This window comes from Buceros rhinoceros, unplaced genomic scaffold, assembly GCF_000710305.1.
Source record: "Buceros rhinoceros silvestris isolate BGI_N320 unplaced genomic scaffold, ASM71030v1 scaffold17806, whole genome shotgun sequence".
In the NCBI taxonomy this organism is placed as follows: Eukaryota; Metazoa; Chordata; class Aves; order Bucerotiformes; family Bucerotidae; genus Buceros; species Buceros rhinoceros.
Window position 1 is genome coordinate 158,339 of NW_010418466.1, and position 10,385 is coordinate 168,723.

The following is a 10,385-nucleotide window of genomic DNA, read 5'->3' on the forward strand; positions in this document are numbered from 1 at the left end:
AGAAACATCTGAGTGTCTGTAAAAGTATTTGTAATGAGCATATTTTTGCGAAAGTGTGTAATGTGAAATATATATTGGTCATTGAAATTTTCGTTCTGATATGCCTTAAAATACCTGTTTTAGGTTTGCCAGAACCAAACAGAGACGCTATATTCCAAGGACTGAGAATGGATCAAGGATTCTACACGTCTAAAGACTTCCTACCTTTGGTAGCAATGGCGAGTAAACCAGGTGTGTGCTACTATGTTTTTGTTGTAATCATGTTCAGTAAGTCGTTAGCATACTGACGTATCAAAATGGACAGCTGGTTTCATAGCAGCAGCACATCCAATTATGAAGCACCTCCCCATAAAGAGGTCTGGGGCAGGGTTTTCCCTCGGTAAGCTGCAACCTCAGGAGTGTGGTCAGAAAAGTCAGTCTTAGAGACTGTAAAGCCAAGTAGTCATATATAAAAATCTAAGCACGTGACAAATCATTACCCATAATAAGCTATATTGATTATTTTGAATTATACTCAAAAGATGTCATAAGCTTCTCATTTGTATAAATTATCCTGATAAAAATAGTACATATAGGATGGTCTTGGAAAAAATCTGATGTTAAAGAATGTGTTGCCAACCCAAATAAGCAGCTGCTTTGTACGTTGTTGATAGGCGATTGTACTTGGTTTCAAGTCACGTGCTGCATGTTTTACAGATACGTTTAAGGGAGCTCTAGTTCCTTACCCAAACCGCTTATAGTCCAAGACTCAAGACAACCGTAGTGTGCCAGGAGTTCAGAAGACAGCACTCAGATCATAGACACCACATGGAGTCTTGGTTTGTGCTTTTACATCTTTGAGGACAGAGGTGGCTGCGTTTGCTCCCCGAGGAGAATAACTGCTTTCAGGGGCCCTGAATGTGAGTTCATGAGCCCCAGATGGATGTGGGAGATGGGGCTCATGATTTCTACACCGCATTCCTTCATGGTCTAGGTTCCCCAGTGTGTTGGTAAAAAACCATGTACAGTTTTCTGGGACTATTCTTAGTGCTTCCATGCTATACTTTTTTTACATATGACTACATAATCACACATATACCTGTTTTATCTATAAACTGACTTTCTCCTGAGCATTCAGAAATTTCTTTTAGAATCATATAGGGTTGCCTGCATATTTAGTAGAATTTCCATGAACAATGTGTTGAAGAACATATCTTCTGCAGCAAATTATTCTGCATAAAAAAGTAAAGTATATTGCCCCATTTTATGCAAAATATTTAGGGAGGGAAATTCTGCACCCCATCTGTCACATCGTTCTGCTGTTTTGATCAAATGCTTATTTCTGTCTGTTTTCTTAAGCTCAAAGTGAACCTAAATGGGTTGGGAGAAAAGGGTAATTGTTCTGTGGTGTGGGGTTTTTTGTTTTTGTTTTTTTTAAGAAAGAGATGTCTGAAAATGAAACAGATTGAGAATCTGCACTGCAAAACATTTGTCAATTAACAAAGGACAGATAAATTCTGCAAAACAATCCCCTCTTCTAATAATTTAACTAGGAATATAGCATTCTGAATTGACATGTAGCACTCGTGTGCTGTAAGTCACCTGCCTGCGTGTGGATCTATATACTCTGATCTGCCTCTTTTAAAATGTTTAAAAGTACCGCTCTCAGTTTGCCAAGGCATGTAATGATATTTTTTTATATTAAGTCTACAGTGGAAAAAAAGGATGAACTAACCTTTTCTGACTGACAGTAATAGATAGCTCTTTGGTGTTGTCTGTAAATTAACATGGTCTCTTAATTTTCCTAGTGTCTGTCTGTAGCTGTAGCCACCTCTTGCTCTCTATTGCATAGAATTTTAAAATAAAATACTCATGTCCTATACCCTGCTCTATCTTCTTGTTTTACTATGACAGTTCTCTAGACATAATGGACTTATTCCCGGTAAAGTACATCTTCTGCCTGCTTATGAAGTTCTGAATACCGCTTGTTAATATACCTTCCTCCAAAAGATGTTCCCCTGGCAGACACAAAGGCGTGAATTTACCTTGGGGAGAGGCTTTGGTACCGAGAGCAAAGTGGGTTGTTTGTGACTGATCCGTTCTAGAGTAGCTCTCCGAGCTGCCGCTCCCTTGCTGCCCTTGTGCTTTTTCCACTGCTCAATGTGCTGTTTTGGTGAAGGATCAAATTAATTAAAAATTAAATTTAATTTAATTAAAAACAAGAGAAGTTTAGAGATAATTTTGTAAGAAGCCTGTTAAGTAAATAGTAAATGCAGCGCCATGTACATGGAGGGGGAAAATGATAACATTTGCCATACTTTAAGCATTTTACAAATAGAGAATATGTGTATTAGGATGTAATTTCTAACTCCATTTATATGTCTAAGTGAAAATCATCATTTCCTTGAACGATACCTGTGTTTCTGTACAGCTGCATGTGAAAATCTGCTGCTGCTGTAGCAGGATACTCAAATTTCGGTGCACTGATTAAATTGACAACTTAGCACCTCCTGACTGAAATAATTATGGGCTCGTAGATAATATAGCTTTATGTTGTTTATGGCATTATATTTTAAGTTGCAGTAATTTGCCTAATCAACAGTTAGTTGTATTTAAACTTGTTATAAAGTGCAGTACCGTGAGGAACACACACAGTCAGTTTTACTTATTTCTTGTGTAGTCAAATAATCAAATACAAGCTGTAGATGACAAACACGTCCTGTTGTCATTTTCTCCATGTAACTTTTGTGACTTGTTTGTAGAAAGCCACCGTGGATTACATGTTTTCTCCCAGTAGAAGATCTAGGAATTACTGTAATAACAATATTCTTTCTGCCTAGTGTTCGGCTGCTGTGGAGGATAGCCTCTCAGAACCATGTCATAGCCAGAACAGTGTCAGTGCCTTGTAGAAAACTGTCTGAGGGGACTAACTTCGAGAAACTATTAGACAAAACTATCAGCAGCTGGTAATCTGTTGAAAAATACCAAGTATTATTCTTTATAATCTGTTATAAGGTGGAGGGTTTTTTTTAACTGGGAGGATAGCAAATCTGATACCAGAGAAACTTGCTTTTTTGAATAAAAAGATCTCACAATGCTGATTTCAACCTGACAGGACCCACAATCCTGCAAACGTGTTGTCATTTGAATTCTTTCCAGATAGAAAGGTGCAGCTGCTTAGAGTACTGACTATGAAATTATGTATATGAGCATATCTTAAAAATGAGAATAAAACTGTCTTTCAGTGAAGCAGAATAATTTGATAGCGACACTCCATGCTTGGAAACTGCAAGATGCAATTTTACACTGCTTTGAGTACAAGTGCCATTTGAGCTGTCATGCAGGAAGAGTTTCTCCACTTGAAAATGGGGTTTTCCTTTCATCTTGCAGGGATGTGTGCCTGTCACTCTCCATTGCCATCAGTACATGGCACTGTGATTGTACTTGGGGCCGGAGACACTGCTTTTGACTGTGCAACATCTGCTTTACGCTGTGGAGCTCGTCGTGTGTTTCTGGTCTTCAGGAAGGGATTCACTAATGTCAGGGCTGTCCCAGAAGAGGTAAAATTGAATAATGGCATTTATGAGAAGGAGAGTATTGGTTGTTATTTCTACAGGGCATAGAAACGGGCTCTAGGTACTTAAAAGATACCTGCTAAAGGTTTTGTTTATAAAAATGCTCTTGAAATGTAGAAATGTTTATTAAAGATCTGAGGCTCACTTTATATAGTCTCTGTTTAAATAATTTTCCTATGTTACACCTGTTTCCTGTAAAGCCTGAGAAATGTGCTTGCATGTAGGGGGTAGAATTTCTTGTAAATCAGACAACACGGTAAGGTTTTTAATCTTGGAAGCACCCCAGAGATTGAAACAGCCATTTGAGTATTGTAGGTGACTTCACGTCATGGTTAGGTCCTAGAATGATACCTTCTGGCTGCTGTCTAATGAGTCTTCGTGATCCTGATGTTGCCTTGGGAACCTTACACAGTCTTGTAAGAAAATTACTTACAGTGATTTTGGCTTTGAATCGCTGCCAATGGCAGTGGAGCAATGTCATTCATCACAGATTTCAGCATTCAATTTGATTTTCAGTTTGGCTTTGCACTTTGGCATTTATCGGGACATCTGCACATTTTGAAACTGACTTCTTCAATTTATCTGTACTACAGGAGCGTTTTTTCAGATTATATTTTCTTATTTGGGTGGTCTTTTTCCATTATCATGTATCTGGTACATATTGTACACTTCTGCGTACTTGAGGATATTGGGACATCTAGTGCACCTTTATAATGAGGTTTATGGTAGTGTGGTCATCTGTTTCACGAAGATGGGCATCTTAGATGTCTTATGGAAGAGGGATGCAGGTGCAAAAAAAGTAATAGAGTGTCTTGATGCATAGTTTACTTCTGTTGCACTTCATTTAAGAATTCTAGACACAATGAGATTACTGACGCCATTGCACAGACAGACTCGTGCTATTCAGATTCTTACTAATCAAGAATCAGCTCTTACTCAGCCAAAATACTGGAGCCTGGGTAAATTCCTAAGAGTTGTCAATGTTTGTACTCGTGCAGTAGCCTTGCAAAAAGCAAAATAGAAGTAGCTTCGGCTAGTAAAGGCCATGCTAGAATGATTTCGGGTTGGATATTACATGTTCAAAAAAGTTGTCCTGTAAACATAGGCAAATCCTGGAGACGTTGCTAAGATGAAATGCTGTTTGACTTAAGCAGTTTACCACAGCAGAGATTTGGGAGTTCTTGAGTCTGCATTGTCACTCAGAAAATGTTATTTGCACATCATAGTAGTAAAGCATTTAATAACACCTTAAAATCACAGTAAACACAAATCAGGACATGTACTTAACTAATATTGGGCTGCTTCTTAAAAGACACAGTTACATAAGGTAACTCTTTTGCCCTCAAGAGAGTTACACGTATTCAACATAGCAGGGAAAAATAAGAAAATATATTGGAGAAATACTTGCATTGCAAATTTGGCTAGTGCCATGGTCTAGAACTGCTTGATTTAATAGCATGGGAGACTCTGAAGGTGGTGTTAAGGTAACTTTATACCATACGCAGGTGACTTCTATTACAGAAAAATGCGTGGTAGCATCTTGAGTCAAGAAATGTTTTACAGTGGGATTTTTTTCATAAAAACACAACAGCGTTCAAGTTATATTTTTTATTGCTTCTGCTCCACAGATGGAACTTGCAAAAGAGGAGAAGTGTGAATTTCTGCCTTTCCTCTCTCCTCGGAAAGTTGTACTTAGAGGTGGACAAATTGTTGCTATGGAGTTTGTTCGAACTGAACAAGACAGCGATGGAAACTGGAAAGAAGATGAGGATCAGGTTGTCCGTCTGAAAGCTGATGTGGTGATCAGTGCCTTTGGCTCCATTTTAAGCGATAATCAAGGTAACTCTGACTAATACATTCTGTAAATGCTGATGGATTGTTCTTTTAGCTGCAGCCGTTTCCTGTCCTTTGACAGTTTTGTGAAATGAGTCTTCTGGAGGTTACACAGCTTGTGCCTGCTGGTCCTCTCCACAGGAATTTCTTTGTCCTTTGTATGTACCTGGTGGTACCAACCTTGAGGGTCTGATAACAAAACGGTTTTCTGTATATCACTCATAGAGCAGGAACTCAGATTAGAAGTACGGTTGCTCAGTATATATCTTGCTTTCTTCTCCATGCAAATGTGATCTCAGAGAATACTCTTGGGGATTTTTTCTGGTCTCACTAGTTCACTTTAGAGAAACTTGTTATATTACAACTTTAAACTGAGCTGATCTGTGGAACTCTTTTTTACCTACTGTGTTAAGCAGTAAGTTAAGACAGGTTCCTTACTCAGCTGGTCTGGGTATCACTCATTTTTGTGCATATGTAAGAGGACTGCAGCTTTTTCATACATACAGTATTTGTTGGATTCACCTGTGCTCGTCTCATTCTCATTATTTAGTTGCACTTTACAAACTTTGGTCTTAAAAATTAACAGTTACGTAGTTCCCTATTAAAGATACAGAAATTGGCACATAGTTGGCATTTCAGAGATTGAACGAGCAGTCCGGATGTAGAAGAAAGAGAGCTGAAGAGCGTGAGTACAACTAAGAACATGAGAACTGTGCAGAGCTCAGACTGTTCTCTGACACTAGGTCAGATTTAAAGAGTTCAGGCACATACATCAAATGTGCCTTGAAAGTGAAAAACACTGAGTCAGCAGAAGATAGATTGAAGACAGATCTTCAGCCTGGAGACGCTCATCAAAGTTAGCAGGTTCTGAAAGCCTTAGTGATCAATGTGCCTCCCTCTCCAGGGCACAGTCATGCCAGCCAATTAGCTCATAACATCTTGTCATGGTCCTTTGGGTATGAATGCTTTGACAGAGGACTTGGCAAGTGCCTCAGAGGGCACATCACCAGAAAACTTGGTAATCAGGTGCCGGTTCTGCCGGTGAAAAGGGAATTTCAAAATTTCTTAATGTAATGTGGTTTTGTGTATCTGTTCAACCAAGGAAAGTCATAAATCTAAAATAATTTAAGCAGAGTCTAGTAGCATTTGTGGACATACCTCAGGCATATAAAATGTGTGACTTCTTGCGTCTGCATTTTCTGTATGTTTTAAATGAATTTATAGAAATGAATTTTCTGATAGCAAGATTTTTGTAGAGTTATTGCTAAAACTATACAAAAAGTAGACTGACTTCACAGGAAGACAAAACATTAATTAACAAAGATAAAATATAGATCCCATTGAAGAATTTTAGAATGGAGACTCTAGCAGAGTTGCCTGTAGTGTGAATGAGCCAGCCCTGTTTTCCTGTTCACCAGTCCAATTGTATACAAAGTTAAACCACCATACAGCCACGAGAGGAGTCTAAACTCTCTCCTACAGTAAAAAAGAAGGACCAGCTTGCTTCCTTGAGGAGTATGCGAAGTTAATTGCGGGAGCGTTCCTCTCTTGTGTGTGTTACCGTTGCCTTGGGATGGGTTCCTGCAGCCTGGGCTGGTGTCTGGGCAGCAGCTGCACCCAGCTGCGTACCGCGCCGATTGTGCAGGGCTGCCGCCTGCCCCGCAGTCGCCTCCTGCTCTGAAGGGCACGGGAGGCATAATGTATGTCTCTCTGAGAGAACTTGGAGGTATTTTGCTCTGTAAAAAGTCTGCCATCTGTGTTGGTCGCGTTTTGGGGCTCAGTCTAACCTCCAGGAAACAGGGAGAAGAAGATTAAGTGTCTTTTTTAGTCTTTTAAGAGATTGATGAACTGCTCTGGAGTTAGCTTGGCTGAGAATTTTGGAAAGTTTTGTTGTTGCTGTTTTTAAAACCCTCTGTTTAGGTTTTTCTGGAAGGTTTTTCTAGAACATCGTGTGGTAAATGCAATATTAGCCAATACAATCAATATGTTTTGTTGTGATTCATAGACCAGGTATGATTCATAGCTTAGATAAAGGAATTATTCTGTTTTCTGCCACATTAAAAGCTGCTTCAGCTAAAAGGTTGAACTTGCTCTGTTGCTTAGCCATAGTACTGTGACAGTCTTGTATCTCTTAGCATGCATACACAGTCTAAATTAGTCGTTGTGAGGTTTTTAAATAGACACATAAACCGGGAAGGGAATAAAGTCATGCAGTGAGCTGATCATGAAAGAAGAGAGTCGTTTACCTTGGAGGTGAGCAAAACACCTCAGTTTCACACTGTATTTTTTCGTGAAACTGCTTCTAGAATAGCAATCAAATTACAAGCAAAAATTCAAAGCATTTGGTTTGGATACTGTGAAAGTGAAATAAGACTTCAGGGAATAAACTGGTTTTGAGTATACCGTTTCAGTTGCTTTTAAATCTTTATTTTTTGACTAAGCTGTCTTAATGAAAGTCAAATTAGCTTTTCACCACTGAGCTGGATTAAAACCAATTCTCCAGCCTGCCTCAATGTACGTAACAAAAAGAGATGGAAAAAAAGAAAAACCCTGCACCAAAACCATTTTATATTCTTAGTCTTTTTTTAAAAAAAAGGAGGCCCATTTTTGTGTTCAAGAGATGGAGATATTCAGGTCTTCTCCATCCAAATATGGAGATGGTAATACTGGAGGTATACAGAACTGTATACCTGTCACAAGCAAACTGATCTGACTTGGAACTTGATCTAACTTTGAGGAGGGGATGGACGAGGTGACCTCCAGAGGGCCCTTCTAGTCTGAATTATTCTGACCGGATGACTCAGATGCAAGTTGAAAAAACATGTTAATTATACATTATACAAAGAGCTCTATCAATTGACCTAATTCATAAGACACCTCAGGGAACTGCAAATGCAGTATTGTCATGGGCTAAGCTAGCAGGGTATATCCTATTTGTTATTAATATTGTCCAATGCCGATGCTACTGGTGTAAAAAATAAAGAAAATACTATGAAAACCAGAGGGATTAAAATCAGACCTAGCCGCAGTTCAGCATAGTGTTCCGGGCAGCCTCGATGCTCATGTTGTAAAGTTTTGAGTTTTGTTTAACAAGACATAAGCATGCGTGCGACTGCTGTTCTGAGCAGAAATAGCTCATAGGTTAGAAAGCTTTTTCTCGTCTATTATCCTCAACAAGATGTTTCTTATTCTTGCACGGTAGCTATTAAATTTGCAACTGAGATTCCATGTGCTCGCAGTGGGTAGTCTTTATTTTGTTAAAATAAAATGCTGATTGTGTTTTTAAGCAACAGTACTAGTAGGTATTGATCCTCTCATTGGGAATCATGTAAATGCATCATCAATTTCAAATAATGGACTCCTGAGTTCACTCTGTGCTCGGGAAGTTGCTAATAGACAAAACAGGAGGGCTGCCTTGCAGACTACTGAAGAACATTACCATTTTGTTGAAACCAGTAAAAAAATAATTTAAAAAATCAACAAATTGCTCAGATCAAACTACTGCAGATGCAGTAAGAAAAACGTTTTGCTTCTTGTTGAAAAAAAATTTGCAAGCCCAAGGTGCTGGGTTTTTTTTTTTGTATTTTTGTGGCATACCTTATCAAAGCTTTCAAGCCATCCTAACTGACCCACGGAATCTAAAAGCTGTGAGAGAGTTTTGCACCTTCCCTGATGTTCCTGCTCTTTTGGTTAGTTTGTTACTTTGGAGGCCTGTGACTCATTAGTGAATTACTGAAATAGTGCCTGGGACCATTCCAAATTGCAGCCACTCAGTATATACAGATGTAATTCGGTGTACTTCCTAGCGCTGTGTACAGCCTCGACATCCCAGTTCATACTAGTCCAGATGGTTTAAAGTCAAAACTTTGAATAACCATTTTCTTATCTATTTTGCTCTGATAAGAAAAAGGGAACAATATTTTTGGACTGAAAAAAAATTGCATTGAAACAAATATCCTTGTTCTAATTTATTTTCCTGAATTTCTGAGGGGAAACTGGACTTTCTGAGGAGAACTATGGAGAAATTATGGAAAACAGTACACTTGCTCAAAATGCACTACAAAATGCAGAGCAGGACAGGGGACTAAGGCAGGAGAGGAAACTGGCGACGTAGGTTTGGTTCATCACTCTGTTTAGAAGGCAGCAGGAAAGGGCAAGTATTGTTATTTACCAGAACACTGAATCTTAGCGTGATAATGTCTATTTTATTTTCCCGGAGAGTCAAAAAAGGGGAATGCAAAAATATTCAAGCGAACTCCAAATAGGACCTTTTCAAAAAGCCCCGGAAATAGACTGTTTGTGAGCAAAAATATGTTTTACAAAGCTTTTGGGAGTAGCTAGCCATTACATCATAACCAAAGGGCAAGATTCTATTTCTGTGAATCAGTCACAACTTTCAGATATTTTGTTTTTCCTTTTAATACAACTGTCATCTTTCTTGGAAACTGCAGCAGCAAACCCCAGAAGGCTTTCTAGAGTGTAACTACTGCCTCCCACCCCCATACAGTTTGACATACAGCAAAGATAAATTTGCCCAAGTAGTTTACAATTTTATTGTTTAACTCACTCCTACTTGATATTTATTACTATAGACCGAGAAGCATTTGCTAGGGAAAAAGTGAAAAAGCTTGCAGACCTCTGAGTTCATAAGTGAAAAAGCTTTTACTTTCCCTTTGTGCAAATACTTTAAGTGGCACAGAAGCCAGTGAACCTGCGAGGAGCATTGCGTTTCTTCATACAGCCTGCTCAGACAATTAGGTAACTTCAGCCTCAGAGCATCAAAGCATTGACTGTCTAGTTAAAGACTAGGAGGGAGGAAGAGAGGTGGCTGGGACGACCCAGCTGGGAAGGCTCGGGGGGGTGATCTGGTGTCTCCCTGGTAGCACAGCATCTGCCTTGCACCCACAGGATAGACTTTTAGCCAACAGTCTTTCTACCAACTTGTTATATAAGACTGAAATTTATATAGATTCAAAAAACTCCTAGTGAAATAGGTAG

The 10,385-nt window shown here is 39.0% G+C and overlaps 1 protein-coding gene across 1 annotated transcript in view; it reads left to right on the forward strand.

Annotated features, from left to right (window-relative positions):
- DPYD (dihydropyrimidine dehydrogenase) overlaps positions 1-10,385 on the forward strand; it is a 166,389-nt gene that overhangs the window by 154,280 nt on the left and 1,724 nt on the right. The window contains exons 9-11 of the mRNA XM_010138569.1: positions 124-231; positions 3,370-3,539; positions 5,183-5,393. Of these exons, the coding sequence (XP_010136871.1) occupies positions 124-231; positions 3,370-3,539; positions 5,183-5,393 (489 nt within the window). The remainder of the gene's footprint in view (positions 1-123; positions 232-3,369; positions 3,540-5,182; positions 5,394-10,385) is intronic.